Source organism: Miniopterus natalensis, chromosome 21 (assembly GCF_054644295.1).
Source record: "Miniopterus natalensis isolate mMinNat1 chromosome 21, mMinNat1.hap1, whole genome shotgun sequence".
NCBI lineage: Eukaryota > Metazoa > Chordata > Mammalia > Chiroptera > Miniopteridae > Miniopterus > Miniopterus natalensis.
The window spans coordinates 13,984,150-14,002,556 of NC_142101.1; the positions used below are offsets into that span (position 1 = coordinate 13,984,150).

General features: G+C 44.9%; 2 protein-coding genes across 4 annotated transcripts in view; both read left to right on the top strand.

The window, feature by feature from the left end:
* TAF1A (TATA-box binding protein associated factor, RNA polymerase I subunit A) overlaps nt 1-5,222 on the top strand; it is a 34,677-nt gene extending 29,455 nt beyond the window's left edge. For all 3 annotated transcript variants that reach the window (XM_016221224.2, XM_016221222.2, XM_016221223.2), the window contains 4 exons: nt 249-315; nt 1,333-1,456; nt 2,927-3,081; nt 4,849-5,222. In XM_016221224.2, the coding sequence (XP_016076710.2) occupies nt 249-315; nt 1,333-1,456; nt 2,927-3,081; nt 4,849-4,961 (459 nt within the window). In that variant the 3' untranslated portion in view covers nt 4,962-5,222. The remainder of the gene's footprint in view (nt 1-248; nt 316-1,332; nt 1,457-2,926; nt 3,082-4,848) is intronic.
* A 3,413-nt stretch (nt 5,223-8,635) lies between these two features.
* Nucleotides 8,636-18,205, top strand: HHIPL2 (HHIP like 2). Its single transcript, XM_087829057.1, has 9 exons — nt 8,636-8,965; nt 10,507-11,159; nt 11,959-12,102; nt 13,980-14,311; nt 14,492-14,618; nt 15,741-15,886; nt 16,377-16,458; nt 17,013-17,095; nt 17,829-18,205. The coding sequence occupies exons 1-9, from the start codon at nt 8,645-8,647 to the stop codon at nt 18,203-18,205; spliced, it is 2,265 nt and encodes a 754-aa protein (XP_087685183.1). The 5' UTR covers nt 8,636-8,644.
* The last annotated feature ends 202 nt before the right edge of the window (nt 18,206-18,407 follow it).

An 18,407-nucleotide genomic window follows, 5' to 3' on the forward strand; every position in this document is an offset into this window, starting at 1 on the left:
GGAGAAAAGAAAGTCTCTTATCTATTTTCCCCTACTCTTCTGATTATATTGTTATTGTCAGGGACTTTTTAAAAATAGCTTTATGTAGAATACTTTCTGTATCTGAATTGAAACTGGGTAAAAGCAAAGTATCTTTTAAATCCGTGCTTCATTCTATTTGAGAGTAAGAACTTTATTTGCAAATAAGATGAAATTTGAGAAATGCCTTTTCAATGTGTAAATACTACAAAATTAATCCTTTCTTCCAGATTTTGTATCAGATTGTACCATCTCACAAACTGATGCTAGAATTCCATAGGTTACTGAGAAAATCAGGTAAGTCATGTTTGTTTTGTATCTCTTTGTGCAGACAAGCTGTAGACCAGGGGATCAGCAAACTGTGGCTCACAGGCCAAGTCCACCGCCCACCTGTTCTGATGAATCAAGTTCTGCTGGAGCACAATCATGTCCATTCACTTACGTGTGGTCTGTGGCTGCTTTTGCACCGTGGCAACAGAGTTACTTAACTGTGACAGAGACCATGTGGCCCACAAAGACTAAATATTTACTGTCTTGCCCTTGACAAAAAAAGTTTGCTGACTCCTGCATGGCACATTAGGCAGTAGTCAGCAAAAGAGAAGTGGCTTTAGTTTATATAATTCACCTCGTTTCAGTCACTGCTGCATTGCAGCTCAATATAGAAAAGAACGTAGCTTCATAGGAGGAAGTCGGCCTGAGTCCAACAGGTACTGACACTATCTCGGTGCCTGTCCTAATGGAAGAAAACATACGTGAAATGCCCAAGTAGGTTTAAGTAATGTTCTCGGTGTATACAACTGATCCATGAAGAACATGGGTTTGAACTGTGTGAGTCCACTTACATGCAGAAATTTTTCAATAAATACTGTAAATGTATTTTACTTATGGTTTTTCTTAATAACATTTCTTTAGCTGATTGTATTCTAAGAATACAGTATATACTACATAGACAAAATGTGTACAGTTGGTATGGCTTCTGCTCAACAGTAGGCCATTAGTAGTTAAGGTTTTGTGGAGTCAAAAGTTAGAAATGGATTTTTGACCGTGGGGGTGGCGGGTTGACACCCCTAACTCGCTCTTTCAGTGGTATAGCCCATTTAGAGATCAGACTCAGCATTCCGACTTCAGTAGCATGGACTGAATTACTGAACTTTTCAGATTCTTCAAAGGAGAGTATGAGTACAAGAATAGTATTAAACTGTTAACCAGATTAAAGGGCTGATGGCTCACTGATATTTTACCAACTGAATATATTGTTTTAGCTTTGTGTACTTCAGTGCTTTATGTAAACCCTAATTACCATGATCATTGCAGACAAAGAAGAGCACCATAAACTGGGGCTGGAGGTACTATTCGGTATCTTAGATTTTTCTGGATGCACTAAAAATATAACTGCTTGGCAATATTTGGCAAAGTATCTCAGACAGACCTTAATGGGGTAAGTAAGAGACACATGGTATTTATTACTGCATCAGCATAAATAATATTTCCCAATATTATAGCCGATAACTGTAAATTTTTAAATAAAGTTCTTTGCTTGTGTTTTTGGATTTGTTGAACTGTGTCTTCTGCTGCTTTCTTCTGACTTCATCAGAAACAAGGACATTCAGAGTTACAGGTATAACATACAAAAATTCTATCAGGGTGTTTTTACGCCAGCAAAATAAATACTGTACCATTACACTGTTAGGGAATATGTAGGCTTTTAATTGGAAATAAAGTCTAAATGGGATCACTCCCACTCTTTGCTCGACTCCTGTAATGCTCTTCGTGGTTTGCATGCCATCAACTTCTAAGGTCACATGGGAAGCAGCTTTCCTCTCAGCTGTTTTCAGTAATCTTCTTGGGGTTTTAAGGCCTCATAAGATAATCGTAGGTCATTCATTTGGCAAATATTTCTTAAGTCCATGTGAGCTGGGTATCTAAAACAATAGCTTTGGTCATAATATCATTAGTGCCACATTTTTTTACTTTGTGAGAAAAAGGGATATAAAAAAATTGTTTCATTTATTTATTGTATCCATTTTGGTTGGTTAGGAAGTTCAGTATCAGTGGGAACCTATTTCAGGCTTCAGGCCTGACCTGACCTTGGAGAAAGAACAGAGCTGATTATAAAGTGTTTTTGGTGTGATATGTTAATGTTCTCGCTGTAAACCATTTTGCAGATCTAAGCCCTATCTAAACCCCTACTCACCATAAGGTTCTTGAAGGCAGAGAAATGTACTGTTAATTTTTTGAACCTGTAGCAGTTCTGCCATAGGACAAAAATAAGTCCTAAATATGTATTTGCTCACTTAAATTATTCTTGAACCCTTAGCATTGTCTGGTTCAACTGTGAAACCTATGTGTTCATGTTATTTGTGTGGTGACAGCATCTGAATTTGGCTAGTAATTCTTTGTAGCATATAATTTAAAATAAGGTTTTAAAGTAACTTTTAAATAATAATAAGAGCTAACATTTATGGAACATTTACTATATACCAGAAATTATGCTTTCTTTATATGAAGAAACTGCTGTATTGCTGGACCAGTTCAATCCTGATAACAATGCTATGAGCTGGGTGCCATTAGTGTCCTTGAGGAAACAGGCTCAGAGAGGTTAAACAGTATTGGCCAGGCTCACGTGGATAGTGAATGGAAGATCTGAGATTCGAATCAGGGTTTTGACTTCAGAGTCTATGCTGTTGACCACTGAGCTATACTGAAATGACTGTTTAGTTAAATGGAAGATGGGACACAGAGATCCAAGAGACCTAAAATGGATGTGGTTTTGTGCATGTGTCCTGCAATGGCCAAATTCAGAAATTAGTCGGCAAACGTCTTCCTTGTCATTGTTCTGTGGGTTCTGCTTAAGTTCACATTCTGACAGTATTGAAGCTTCTCCATCACTGACTGTTTTCTTTTGCAGAAATCACCTTGCCTGGGTTCAAGAAGAGTGGAATTCCAGGAAGAACTGGTGGCCAGGCTTTCACTTCAGCTACTTTTGGGCAAAAAGTGATTGGAAGGAAGATAAAGCTTTGGCTTATGAGAAAGTTTTCGTAGCTGGAATTTTGTTAGGAAAAGGTACATGTTTTGATTTCTTTTTGTCTAAACGTCGCTTTTAGATAATTTTGAAATTGCAAAGTATGACCATTCATTCATCCGACAGCTCACCTGTGGTACCTAAGGGTATTAGATGCTAGAGAAGTCACTGTTGAGTAGGAAAATGAATCCTGAAGTGCGGCCAGGTGATCTACGTGTAGGAAGCCCAGTGGATTAGAAACAGTGATTTCATGTTGTTGATTGTGGTTGGTTTTTATGCTCTAACTTGAGCATCTTTAGTGGCCATTAAGATACGAGATGCAAACTGGTTTCGTGACACATAACCATTTGGCTCTTCTGTATAGAAAGTTTACTGAGCTTGTCACGTTATTAGAAATAGAGAAATAGTCTTTATTGACCTTAATGTTTTATAATAGCTCTATATTATATTCACTCATCTGTTCCTGTAGGGGTGAAACATTTTCTCCCCTTGAGAAAAAGTACTCCTCCTATTAATTTAAAAATCCTATTACAGGCAAAGCAAGCCGATCTCTTTTTTGTGGAGTGTTTTGGCTGTTAAAATTCTTAACCTGCTCTGTATTACGAAAATACGAAAAGGTGGCCAGTACTGAAATGAGACTGTTGAGAGATGAAGACTGTGAACCTCACACTGTCCACGAGGAAGCAGTTTGCTGCTAGAGAGTTTAAAGTATCTTAACGAGGTTTTTAAGGTCTGTTTTAGATGACATGTATATTTTTTTGGAATTTGTATCATCAGTGAATGTTTCAGATGGTTCCTAAAATTCCTAAAATGCTGGTTTTGTAGGAGGAAAGAGATTAACAAGCATGAACATGATTTTAAAATTCTTCTCGTGTGCCGATGACAGGGAACAGAAGTGCGATTTGAACTGTGACTCTCCGCTTGGTTATGAGCGTGGAGGAGTCTAGTACCGACATCTAAAGGTGTCTGTGTTTGTGCAGAGCTGGAGGACCTGGGATCTTGTTCCATTTCTGTCACATAGCCTGCCATGTCACTTAGTCAGGCCGTTAACCTTTGGGAGCCTCCTCTGGGAAGCGGGGGTTGCGACACCTGTTCATGTTTGCTTACAGGACTGTCGTAAGCATCAGGTCGACATCGCATTCAAGTGCTCTAGAAATTGTAAAGTCTTCTATGGATATCAGGCCTAATTATGGTGTGGGGTTGAATCAGTCTGTTCAGGTGTTGAGCTGGGTTTTGTTCTTGCTCTGGTTACCCTCATTGCATCATAGGATTCCGGTTCTGGCCGTGGTCTGCCTCTGCTTTGTGCTTGGAGTGGGATTTGGGGGCCACCCTTCTTCCTCACTCTGCTAAGGTGGGCCAGGCCCATGTGTCACAGGAGGGGCCTGTCCTCCTTGCCTTTCAGGCTACTTGGTTGCCCTGTGACTTCAGCCCTGGTGGGAGCTGGTAGTTTACTTGGCTTTTCTCTCTGTTAGGGTGGGAGCAGCGTTCTCTCCAGCTTTCTGTGTTCCAGGTAGAAGCAGAAACTGGTGTACAAAGTATTTTGATTTTACTAAAGTGGTAGCTAAAGTTTATGCTTTAATGCCGATGGATCAGACACATGGTCGTATGTAGGAAGCAGTACATTGCATTGGTGATGGCTCTGAGAATGTGCTTAGGATGTATTGGTCTAGATGATGCAGATCATTCTGTTTCCATAATCATTAGTATGCCAGAATTAAGCAAAATTAAAGATGTAGAAATATATTTGAAGAATTTGATAAGTATTAAAACTACTTTTCTTTCTTTGGCTTTGTTTTATTGTTTTTCAGGTTGTAGATATTTTCGGTATATTTCAAAACAAGATCATCAAGCCTTAAGGAAGAAATTTAAGCGGATAAAGAAGTTAGTGAAAAAATACAGTGTTGTAAACCCCGGACTCTGACATTGAACTTGAGTTATTTCGGATTGGTAGCTACAGTGTAGTAGCTCAATAGGTAATTATTGAATGTATTTATTTATTTGTTTTAAGAAGGTAGTTTCATATGGCTACAAAAATGTTATTTTTATATTTTCTTTTATTCTTAGTGATAGCTGGAGAAACACCTTTGCTCTTTGTAAATAAGTATTTTTTCTTTTTGTACTGTTAAATATAACATTTATTAAGGATAACCTTCAAATAAAACATATATTTGTGTAACCAGAGGATACACCTCTTCAGCAGTTAGTGTTATTTGGCGATAACTTGCCTGACTTTGTATAACAAAACATAACTGTGGAACTGTTAAATGAATTTATATTCTTTCAGATTCTAAACAACCCCAAGTTAGATCTACTATCATGAAGAATGTTTTGGTGATGAGTTCCGTTGAGCAACTTCGGAAACAGAGAGAGATTTAGAAAAGGACGCTTTCTTCTCTTTTGGTATTAAGACTTCGCAGTTTGGGGCTGAGTGACCTGTTGGGTGACCTTTTATTTAAGAGAACGAACTTGGGTCAGAGACCGTCAAGGGGGCTGGCAGTTTTCAGCTGCCGCTGGCTTAGCTTCAAAGGGCTCTAGGCCTGTGTGTGTGTGTTAATCAGACACAGCAATCTTAAGCCATGCTTTAGAACTCCCGTGTCCTCTCCTCTCCTCTTGGAAACTAGGATGCAGCAGCAGCAGGCAGCTGGACAGTGGAGGAGACTGCTGGTGACATAGTGTCCCTGGGCCACACAGTAGGCCCAATGGGAAAGCTTGGCTCCGAAGCCAGGAACTACTTGCCTGGGGTATGAGCGGAGCTTTATAAGCTCTTGGAGAACTGGTAGAGTGAGTGTTTTTTCAAAACTGTCTTGGCTCTCATACATTTACTGTTCAGATGACCAGTATTTGGGTTTCTTGAAGGCTCACTAACTTCAGAGAAAGTCCAGTATTTAGGTGGCAAACTGTGTGTTTTCCCAGTTGGCTTATATTCCCACTGATTGTAAACCATCTGCAAGAAAATTGGGGAACATACAATGCTTTGTCAGTAATATAATTCAGTATTTTATATTTAGTAAGAAACGACTATCAGCCAATAAGTACCCAACCATATAGACATATGAGACAAGTAGGTGCCCCATAGAACTAAAATAAGCCGAGTTAAAGCTACACCTGAACGGGCCAACCTTGTATCAAATGTTTATATCTGATTGTACAATAAGCGTGTGAATCAACAACGGAAGTGTTTTTTAGGTCCACTGAAGTTAAAGTCAGTTTCATGAGTGATAATTGCTGACATTTATCAAGCACTGGGGACTTTACGTTTTGTCATACCATTACCGCAAATCCTATGAATCTTCCCTGTCTTACCAAGGAAGAAAGTCAGGTCCTCCAAGGCTAAGTAACTTGCTCAAGGTCACAGCTGGTAGGTCTTGGCACCAGGCCCGTAGCCCAACCAGTGTCGTTCCCGAGACCACACTCCATTTGTACTTTCTGTACTGACTCCCAGTTTAGTCAGTGTTTATAACATGCAGAACACTGAGCTGGGTAGCAGTTCTTTACTTTTATTAAAAAAAATGTTTTAAATTTATTTTTCAATTACAGTCAACATACACTATTATATTAGTTTCAGGTATATAACATAGTTATTAGACATTTATATACCTTATAAGCTGATCACCCCAATGAGTCCAGGACCCATTTGACACCATGCATAGTTACTACAATATTAATGACTGTATTCCGAAAGCTGTACTTTACATCCCCGAGACTATTTTCATAACTGGCAATTTGTACTTCTTAATCCCTTCACATTTTTCACCCTCCCCCAACCCCCCCTTCCATCGGCAACCATCGAGTTTTGCTCTGTCTATGGATTTGTTTCTGTTTTGTTCGTTTATTTTGTGAAATCATATGGTATTTGCCTCAGTCTGATTTATTTCTCTTAGCATAGTGCCCTCCAGAATATCCATTGGCCTACTGATGGACACTTAGGTTTCTCCCTATCTTGGCTATTATAAATAATGCTGAACACAGAGGTGCATATCTTTTTGAAATAGTGTTGGATTTCTTTCGAAAAATACGCAGAAGTGTAATTGCTGGGTCACATGGTAGTTTTATTTTTAATTTTAAATTGGCTGTACCAATTTACAATCCCACCAACGGTGTGTAAGGGCTGCCTTTTCTCCATGTCATCTTGTTTGCTGATTTGTTGATGGTAGCGATTCTGACAGGTGTGGGGTGATGTCTCATTGTGGTTTTAATTTGCATTTCCCTGATGATTGGTGATGTTGGGCTTCCTTTCCTTGGCCATCTGTATGTCCTTTTCTGGAGAAATGTTTATTCAGGTCTTCTACCCATTTTTCAATTGGATTGTTTGTTATTTTGCTGTTAATTTGTATGAGTTCCTTATATATTTTGGCTATTAAGCCTTTATGGGATTGCAAAAACTTTTTAGTTTGAAGTAGTCCCGTTTGTTTATTTTTTCTTCTGTTTCCCTTGCCCGAGGAGATATATCCAAAAAAAAATATCGTATCCTGCTGCTTTGCTGAATCACTTATTATTTCTAATAGTTTTTTGGTAGAATCTTTAGGGTTCATTATGTGTAGTATCTTGTCACCTGCAAATAGTGGCAGCGTTCCTCTTTCCTTTTCAATTTGGTTGCCTTTTATTTCTTTTTCTGGTCTGATTGCTGTGGCTAGGACTGGGTAGCAGCTCTTTAAAACAATGAAAAGGACTATACCATATATGGTTCCATTTATATGAAATGTCCAGAATAGGCAAATTAGAGAGAGAATGAGAGTAGATTAGTGGTTGCCTAGGAAAGATGGGTGGGGAGATAGGATGGGTGTGAAGGCTACGGGGTGCAGGGGTTCTCTCACAGCGATGAAAATGCCCCAACATTGGTGTGATGGTGGTTGCAGTCATGGAAGTGTACACTGTAAATGAATGAATTGTGTGGCATATGAATCATATGTCAGTGAAACTGTAGCAGCGACAAAAAGCAGGCTCTCTCGGGTCAGAAAGACCCGGATTCAACAAACAACCTCAGCTGAGCCTCAGCTTTATTCCCTTATTCTGGGAAAGGCGGATAAGAAGTTCACATGAGTCCAGGTGTGTAGTTTTTTCCTCAGTAAGTGATAACATTTATTATTATGAACAAGATCCTCCCACCGAGCACCGCAGGAGCCCCTGAATCTGGGCTTCCACAGCCTGATGTCCGGACTGCATAGCGTGTGTTCTCCTGGGAGACTCCGGGCTGCTCAGCCAGTGAAGCTAAACGCAGCCCGAGTTTCCTGGTCTCTGCCCCTCCCCCCTCGCAGGAATTCTTTGCAGTTTCAGTGACTCACAGCACCTCTCCCATTGGCAGCATTGCCCCTATGTGCTAAACAGCCATGATCCCCAATAAATCAGCAGTAGGTGTCTGGACTTGGCCGGCTTCATGTTTAGGGGATTGGAGGGGACAGGGCCACCTCTCACTGCATTCATAGGAGATACTTGGCTACCCAGCCCACAGGAGGGATCCTGCTCAGAAACCAGTGAACTTGGTGAGGGGGGAGAGAAGGAAGGAGGAAAAGCCGGGGGTGGGGAAGGGAGGAGAGGAAAGAATTAGCCCAGAGCAGGGAAGTCAACCTGAGCAAACACAGCAGCCTGAGGGCTCCCAAGGCCACGATGCTGAGGAAACCTGTTCTCAGGGAGGGTCTGAGTTGGCAGGGCCCCCAGCTCCCGACCTCTTCTGGCATTTTCTGCCTCTGCCTCGCATTCTTGTTGGACCGGGTGGGCTTGCTGCAGGGGCACCCCCAGTGCCTGGATTACGGCCCCCCCTTCCGGCCCCCACTGCACCTCAAGTTTTGCTCTGACTATGAGTCCTTCGGCTGCTGTGACCAGCGTAAGGACCGCCGCATTGCTGCTCGGTACGGAGACATCATGAACTACCTTGACCTGAAGGACCATGAGCTGTGTGGCCGTTACATTAAAGACATCCTGTGCCAGGTAGGACTGAGTATAGAAAAGAACCCAGATGGAAATGAGGGAGCCAACTTCGAAAAGTACCTTCCAGCCCAGCAGACCAGGGTGCTGGGTGAGTGGCCTGGGTCCTGGGGCGAGGGCTCTTTGGTACCCAGGGTTTTAGAAGCTCAGCTGCCAGCTGCCTCACTTTAGAGCTTTGGGCTCTGGACAGGCGCAGGGAGGTAAGGATGTGCTGAGTCGGTTTTCACTGGTTTCCCAAAGCTCTCCCTGTGGGTTCTGCTGGCCCTGGGGCTTTCTCAGGCCCCCGGAGGGTGAGCCCGTGCCCTTCAGGATGCTCTCGAGTAGCTGTAGCCTGGGCCCTGCCACAGGCTCCAGGAGCTGGGCACAGCACACACCTGTGGTGTTGATGCGGTGCATGGGGGCAGCAGGGGCATCTGCCGGGATCCAGGCCTCACTTGGGTCATGCGTGCCAGGGGTTGTGGTGTGATGATGTGGCTGCAGGGGTTGGGGGGCTCTCCTAGCACCCCAGAGCTAGACTGGGAGGGCTTCAAGCGGCTGAGCAGCAATGACTCAGAGGTTCTGCTCCTGGCTCTCCAGCAGCCAGAACCCACATCCCTGGCAGGCATCCCCCATGCTGGTGCCAGCTGCACACACCGGCTCGGTGGGAAGGGGCTCAGGGGTGCAGGGGAGAGCTGGCATTGGACAGCTGATGGAAGAGGTTGCCATGGGGAGCAGCGCTCCAACGATGGGCTGGGGGTGAGACAGGAAATCCAGGCAGAACTTTGATCTGAGACGTTTCTGGGCGTGTCAGTGTGACCGCTTGGCTCTGTGCACGGAACACAGCAGCGCCTGGCACAGAAGCCAGCCAGCCACCTGGGTGGCATCGCCTGGGGCTGTGCTCTGTCACCTCAGCACCCCTCTCAGCTGTTTCCTGGAGAAATAACTCTGGGGTAACCATTTGGGCAGAAGCTGGGTTCTTAGTAGCAACACGGAGGCTGTCAGTTTCTGAGAATTCTCTTAGTAAAAATGTCTCTTCCTCTGTCTCTCCTCCCTGCCCCTCTGCTATTGAGTGAGATTTCAGAAAGCCAGATTCAGAGCTCTCCTGTTTTAGGGAATTGAAGAATCAGAATAACCTACACGTGTCTATTTATTAAAAAATTACAAGGCGCTCCTTCTCTCTTCCCCGACACAGGTAGTGTGTTCCCAGCAATGTCTGTAGGCAGCTATTATGATCTTCATTTTACTGATGAGGAATCAGGAGTTTTAAAGGACTTGTTCTGCCTGGCCAGGGTGGCTCAGTTGGTTGAGTGTCGTCCCATGCACTGAAAGGTTGCCGGTTCAATTCCAGGTCAGAGCACATGCCTGGGTTGCAAGCTCGATCCCTGGTAGGGGGCATGCAGGAGGCAGCCCATCCATGTTTTGCTCTCACATGGGTGTTTTTCTCTCTCCCTCTTCCTTTCTCTCTCCCTTAAAAAAAAATTAATAAAAAATGTAAAACAAAAAATTTGTGGCCAGTCTGACCACAATGGGGCTGGTCCAGGGAATGAGCTCTCTGTCTTTTCTAGGAGTGCTCGCCGTACGCAGCCCATCTCTACGATGCTGAGAACCCTCAGACACCGCTCAGGAACCTTCCAGGCCTCTGCTCTGACTACTGCTCCACATTTCACTCCAACTGCCACTCTGCCATCTCCCTGCTGACCAGTGACCATCGCCTCCGGGAGTCCCATGAAAGAGATGGCGCCCACTTCTGCCACCTCCTCAACCTTCCTGACCAGGACTATTGCTTCCCTAACGTCCTGAGGAATGACCATCTCAACCGCAACCTGGGTGTGGTGGCCGAAGACCATCAGGGCTGCCTACAGCTCTGCCTGACCGAGGTGGCCAATGGGCTGAGGAACCCCGTCTCCATGGTCCATGCTGGGGACGGCACCCATCGATTCTTCGTGGCCGAGCAAGTGGGGGTGGTGTGGGCCTACCTGCCCGATGGGAGTCGCCTGGAACAGCCCTTCTTGGACCTCAAGAGCATCGTGTTGACCACTCCATGGATTGGGGATGAGAGAGGCTTCTTGGGGCTGGCTTTTCATCCCAAATTCCGCCGTAACCGCAAGTTCTATATTTATTATTCGTGCCTGGGCAAGAAGAAAGTAGAAAAGATCCGTATTAGTCAGATGAAGGTTTCCGAGGCTGACCCCAACAAAGCTGACCCAAAATCAGAAAGGTGAGACACACCCAGGAGCATCTGTGTACCTAGGAGATATGGGGGACTTCCCTGGTTTTAGGGCCACTAGCTTATAATGTTGACAAAGGAGTTGTTAATTAATGAGGATAGCTCAGGTTAGACTCTAGAGTCAAAGATCTTCATGGGGTATCACCATCACCTTGCAGTTGCCCAATTAGAGCTGTGCTTGCTTGACTTTATACAAGGTAAAGGCCGGCAGCCATAATGGATAGAAAAATAATTACAGATGATATCAGTACTTAGATAATAGCCATCTCTGGTTATAGTGTGGTTCCCAGGCCCTTTACCCTGAATGTGGGAATTCTCATCCTCATGGGTTGATGCATAAACAAAGGACTCAGTTCCAACGTCCCCGAGCTCACACTCTTTCCACTCTACCATTCTGCCATTTTTGCTTCTCTCTGCCTTCTCTCCTTTTCCATATGGACAGGTTGGGGGATTGAAAAGAGCATGAAGAACTGATAGACCAACCCTTGTGAGGTTGCTCAAAGGAAGGGATTTGAGGGTCTTGGTAGAGCAGAGAGTAAGGCCCAAGCCTCAGAAAAGAACAGTTGTTACCCTGGCTGGGTCTACATCTCATGAAGTCCTGATAGAAAAGAAAACTGATGCGTGAAGGAGTCATACTAGGACACACTGGGTGTCCCAGAGCCCCAAAGCTACCTGCTTTGTAATCCTTGGAGACTCTTGGCCGGTTTGGTCCAGTCATCTCTGAGTATCTCAAGAGGATACAGTTGAGCTTATATTAAAGCCTAATGTGTGGTTTCTCTTTTCCTTCCAGGGTCATCTTGGAGATAGAAGAGCCAGCCTCCAACCATAATGGTGGACAACTTCTCTTTGGCCTGGATGGTTATCTGTACATATTCACCGGGGACGGAGGACAGGCTGGGGACCCTTTTGGCAAATTTGGAAACGCTCAGAACAAGTAAGCTGGATGGAGGCTGGGTCCCTGTCCCTTTAGGGTGAGCCCCGGGCAATGTTTTTGCTGAGACAGAGCCTCCAGAGGGTCAAACCCAAACCACTTGCTGCAAGATGTAGTTCCCACTGTTGAGGCAAGTGGGAGGGGCAGTTGGTTCTGTCCAGGGCATTTCCATCATAGTGTATTTTGATAATATGGATGTCAATGTGACATTCAGAGCACTTTACAGGGACAAATTCAGAATGTTTAATATATGTTATCAGGACATTATTTGCACACCAAGACCTGATCATCCAATTCAATTGAACTCAACAGTATTATTGAGCACTGAGTTCCAGGCACTGTGCTAGGCCCCAGTGACACGTGACAGTTCAGTTAATAAGAGCTAATGTATATTGAGTGCTCACGGAGTGCAGGTGCTGTTCTAAATACCTTGCGTTTATTCGAGAATGTAATTCTAACAGCCCTCAAGGGCACGCATTTTTATCTATTTTAATTGACGTGTCCCTAGGACTTAGAGTAGTGCTTGCCACATGGAGGCATTCCATAAATACTTATGGAATGAATGAACCCTATGAAGTGTAAGTATTGTGACAGCCACTTACAATAAGACAGTGGAGACAGAGAAGAGTAGCTTGTCCAAGGTCACACAGTGAGTCAGCAGCAGACCCAGAATTCAAACTCTGATGATGAGCCTGTGCTGCCTGGATAGAGGCCATGTGATCCTCCTGCCCTTCGCACCCAGCAAGCACTTGGCCCCCATGGTCCCTTGTAATAGCATCATTTTTGTTGATAATAATAAAGATCCAGCATTTGTCCCATGCCTGCTGTATCATAATAACTCATTTAACCCTTACATGACAACCACATTGCAAGGTAGTGCAACTCTGCCTTACAGATGAGGAAACTGAGGCCCAGAGACCACAGTCATCAGCAGAGCCTCTGCTCTTTCTGCTGAAAACCTTGCTCTATGAGGAAGAATAGAACCAGCTCCTTTGAAAAAAGTTCATGGCATTAGACCAAATCTGAGAGAAACCATCTCATTGTAAAAATAAAAAGACTGGCTCAGGGTCACGTGGACCAGAACTCCATCAAACTTTTGCCTGGTGGTTCATTGATCCAAAAGTCAGGAAGTCTGAATATCTCGTATATGTGTACTTGTGTGTATGTTTATATATGTATCATCATGTCTCCCCATGTGATGCCTACCAGTTGCTGGGCATTAACTATTATTAGCAGGCCCTCCTGGGCTGTCTCCTCTGATTCTGTGCCATTTAATTTACTTATTTCATTTTTTATTTTATTGCTTTATTATTTTTTAAAATTTATCTTTATTGTTGAAAGTATTACAGATGTCCCCTTGGGCATCAACTATTATTTGCAAGCCTTTCTTGGCTGTCTCCTCTGTCCTGTGCCATTTTATTTCACTTTTTATTTTATTGCTTTATTTTTGAATTCTTAGCATGAGATCGTCCTTTAAAAATCTTTGAGTATCTAATACAATATTGTTCATCAGAGAGACAGTGTTGCACAGCAGGTCTCTCGAACTTACTCCTCTTGCACGCAGATGGCCACCAGGTGCATGAGAAGATGCTAACATCACTGGGCATCTGGGAAATGCAAATCAAACCGCAGTGAGATGTCACCTCACACCTGTTAGGAAGGCTATTATTAAAAAAAAAAAAAAAAAAAAGACAAGCATTGGCAAGATGTGGAGACATTTGAACCTTTGTGTCCTGTTGTGGGGAGTGCAAAGTAGTGCAGCTGCTGTGGAAAACAGTGTGGCGATGCCTCAGAAAGTTAAAGACAGAACGAACCATGATCCAGCAATCCCACTGCTGTGTGTTTATCCCGTGCCTGTTTTTTGGCCCCCTTTCTTTCAGAAGTTCCCTGCTGGGCAAAGTGCTAAGGATCGACGTGAACGGGGCAGGCTCTGATGGCAAGCGGTACCGGGTCCCCCTGGACAACCCCTTTGTCTCTGAGCCGGGGGCGCACCCCGCCATCTACGCCTATGGAATCAGAAACACATGGCGCTGTGCGGTGGACCGAGGGGACCCCGTCACGCGCCAGGGCCGAGGCCGGATATTCTGTGGGGACGTGGGACAGAACAGGTTTGAGGAAGTCAACATCATCGTGAAAGGCGGGAACTATGGCTGGAGAGCAAAGGAGGGGTTCGAGTGTTACGACCAGAAGCTTTGTCACAATGCTTCCCTGAGTAAGTGAGAAACTCTCTGATGATTTTGTAAAAAATATGTTTTTATTGATGTCAGAGGAAGGGAGAGAGAGAGAAACATCGATGATGAGAGTTACTGATCAGCTGCCGCTTGCACTCCCCCTACTGGGGATCAAGGCTGCTAATTTTTAGCTGTGACACTCTCTTCCTGCCCCTGGACAGATGACATTCTGCCAATCTATGCTTATGGCCACTCACTGGGGAAGTCAGTCACCGGAGGTTATGTCTACCGTGGGTGCGAATCTCCAAATCTCAATGGCCTCTACATCTTTGGGGACTTCATGAGTGGGTAAGGAACCACTGATGTTTCCTCTCTCTTTTATTTTAACATTTTTATGAGCAAGTAAGCTGGGTGGAGGCTGGACTTTCATCTCTGTCTTTTCAACTCAAGGAGTCTGCTAGGCTCTGCCTATGATTTCCTTCCCTTCAGTGGAGACTTTTAAGGTAGCCAACTGGGACAATGGTAGGGCTCACCTTGTTTGTCTCCCACCTCCTAGAGAACACAGTCCTTCACTGTTCTCTAATGTCTTTTAAACAATTGTCATTCTCTTTTGTCTGTTTGAGTTGGGAGGGTAAATCTGGCCCGTTACCCCCTTAGCTAGACAGGATATTAATATTTTCACATAGCAATCCTTGGTTACAGAGATGGGGTGGAGTTAGCAATTGGTCCGATCCTTTACCACTTGTTAGATCTTTGGAATTTAATTGTTCTTTATGTTTTTTACCATAACCCCTGCCTTTCACTCCCCCCCCCCCCATATATATCACTTGGTTAACATGCAGTGATTCTCTTAATGGAAGCATATGCATTAGAATCGCCTGGGATTGGGCTTCTCTGTTTTCATACAGCTTTTCAGGCGATACCTCTGGTTTACCCAACTTCCTTTCCCTTCTAAAAACCTGCCTTTAATTCAGATAGATGATGAGGCTTATAAAGTCTCTATCTCATATAGACATCATAATAATCATAGCTACTGGTTTTTGAGCCCTTACTGTATGCCAGGTACATTGGTGAGATATTTATGTATATTATCTCACTTAACCGTCTCAGTTCTCGCCTATGATAAATTCTATTTTCATGCCCCATTTTACAGATGAAAAAACTAAGGCTTAGAGATGTCGAGCAACTGGCCAAAGGTCACACAACTAAAAGAGATTAAGTTAGTCTTCGTAGTGGTGCAGCCTTCACAGGGCCCAAACACCTTTTATAGTAGAAGATGAGCTTCCCGTTTGGGCAAGTGGGTGACTGACATCTGTGAGGCAGCTTCTGGATCCTTGGGAGAAGCTAGTTACTGATCTCCTGTGGGAGACCCAGTTCTAACCCTCAAGGATGCTGTGATTCTAGGAGGAAAAATACCCTGTGGGTGGAAAATATGGATCCCTAAAATATAAGGTTTTATTTTTCATCTAGTCGACTTATGGCTTTGCAGGAAGATAGGAAAACCAACAAATGGAAGAAGCGGGACGTTTGTCTGGGCAGCACTGAGGCCTGTGCCTTTCCCGGGCTGATCAGCACCTACAGCAAGTTCATCATCTCCTTTGCCGAAAACGAAGCGGGTAACACACGTGCTGGCCCATCTGACTTCTGCTTCCTGGGACTCAGATAATCACGGGCATTGTGAACTGAACATTTACCAGTGATTGTTATTGTCACTATCGTTGCCATGAAATAGCAGTGACCACTTCTTCTCGGCTCACTCTCATTTAGTCACGTTTTATAATTTATGGGAGACTGTTCTGGGCCCTTTACAGTTTTTATCTAATTTAGTCATCACAGTGCCCCTGATGGAATTATTTTGTTCATCAATAAGGAAACATTGACTGTGCCAGCCCGCCCCTTCTTGGTGCCATGCATGTAAACAGAAATGTACCTGCCCTGGGCCACACGCTGAGCTAGTCTCGGGGAGCTGTCACGCAGGATTTGGGTTCCCTCCCTGGGGCTCATGCATGTCAGGGCCCTCGCTGGTGCCCAGGGTCTTCTGTGTGCCCAGCTCTGTGTCTGGCCCCGCCTCGTGTCCCATGATTGACTGCCTGTCTGTTTTCTCAGGGGAGCTCTATTTCCTGGCCACCTCTTACCCAAGTGCCTACGCCCCGCACGGATCTATTTACAAATTTGTGGACCCGTCCAGGTGAGGTTTGGTCTCGCTTTCTTCTCAGGTGCATTTCTATGGCCACCACCACCACCACTGTCATCACCTATGGAGCGCTTGCTATGTGTTTGGCACTGTTCCAAGTTTGTGGTTTTTTTCAAATCTCATTTAAAAAAATTTAAAAAGTGATTTATCAATCACTCTCAGTGTGCCAAGTACACAGCTCTCATCTAATCCTCACCACCCCCTGCAGGGATAGGCACTGTTCCTCTTTGTATTTTATAGATGTGGAAATTTAGACTTAGCAAGGTTTACTTGCCTGTGGTCCCCAGGATTTGAACCCATTTGTGTCTGTTGCCATGTCTGTGCCCCTAACCCTCTCACCACACAGCCTTCCAAGGGTGTCCCTGTGACTCCCATGCCCTTTCTCCTCTCCATCTGAGCTCGTTGCCTATTTCCAATGACATCCGTTCCATCCCCATAGAGAAGGGAGAGCTGAGCCCAGTTCTTACAGACGTGTGCCTTCTGGTGCCCTTGATTTTCCAGTCCCCTCTTTAGAGTCCTGGGTCCTTACTCTTTGTCTCTGTTTTCAGACGAGCTCCCCCCGGTAAGTGCAGATACAAACCAGTGCCGGTGAAAACCAGGAGTAAGCGGGTCCAGTTCAGGCCACTCGCCAGTGAGTCCATCCTTGTCTTTGACTCAGGCCTTGGCACCAAGGCGCAGACATAGTGCCCTCTGCAAATATGACACTCCTGCTGGGTGGGAGGTCTTACTTTCTCACCTACGGCTTGTCCTGTGGTTGAGTGTTGTAACTTGTAGCTCATTTTATACATCTCTTCGTACTAGGGGAGTGGGGGCAACACCTGCTTCTCCTGTGGCCTGCTGTCCTCCATTCATTCATTCATTCATCAATTCATTCACTCATGTATTCAATCAATCATTCCTGTATTCATTCATTCAATCAATCTTTCATGGATTCACTCATTCATTTAGTACTTCTTTTGTGGCAGGCACAGTGCTAATCCCTGGGGCTATAGCAGTGAACCTGACCCATAAGAGTTCAGAGTTAAATGGAAGGGGAGTGGGTAGTGCAGGCAAATAAAGAAAGAAATATCACCGAGGGCTCCTGCATCCTTGGGGTACGGTGGGGAGTCAGGAAAGACTTGTGGAGGGGGGACACTATCTTAAGGGAACTATTCCAGAGCTATGTGTCATTGGAGGGACCCTATTAAAGAGGTAATATATTTAGATCAAGGTCCAGGCCAGTTAAAGGGCTTAAAAAAATATTAATTTCAAAAGAATTTATATTAAAGAACCCCCATGCAGTCATAGGTCTCCTGGGTGGAGCTTTTCTTGGAGCTCCTTTTCCAGGGCTTACATTTCTCACTAAATTACTGCTTGTTTCCCAGAGACGGTCTTGGACCTGCTAAAGGAGCAGTCAGAGAAAGCCACTGGAAAGTTCTCCAATGTGACTTCAGCTTCCCGTCCAGACCCGGCCTCAGCTCAGAAAGGCTCCTCCAAGAAGCCAGCTCCTCCCACAAGAAGCAGGAAGCCGGCTCCAGGACCTGGTGCAGAGAAGGGAGCCCAAACGGGGTCCCCAGGCCCCCAGGGGAGGAAGAAGAAAAGCAGGAAACCCCGCAGTGGCCGGGTGACCCAGCCAGCACAGTGGGGGCGAGCTGGAAGAAGCCCTCCTTGGCCTTTTCTGTCAAGGTGGTCGACCAGGGCACCTGAGGGGGGAGAGCCACCCCACCACCAGGAACCTGCTGCTGCTAAACTGGGGCCTTAGAGGAATGGGAAGTGGGGGTGGGAGTGGCTGCGGCTGGATGGGGGGTGTGGGGGGCAGGCGGAGAGAACTTGACTTCAGGGCCTGTGTGATTCTCTCTGGGAATCTTGCTGTCTGAAGGATGCTCACTGTCTCCTAGTGGGAGACCAAATCCCACATGGCCAGTGCACCTGGCTGTCCTGGCCACTAGTCTGTAAACCTTGCA

What these genes read in the sequence shown, in the direction of transcription:
- HHIPL2 (XM_087829057.1), top strand. Translation starts at nt 8,645, where the DNA reads ATGCTGAGGAAACCTGTTCTCAGGGAGGGTCTGAGTTGGCAGGGCCCC. An exon ending in TTTGGAAACGCTCAGAACAA is followed by an intron (nt 12,103 to 13,979) that starts GTAAGCTGGATG and finishes CCTTTCTTTCAG; the next exon opens with AAGTTCCCTGCTGGGCAAAG. An exon ending in CTTTGCCGAAAACGAAGCGG is followed by an intron (nt 15,887 to 16,376) that starts GTAACACACGTG and finishes CTGTTTTCTCAG; the next exon opens with GGGAGCTCTATTTCCTGGCC.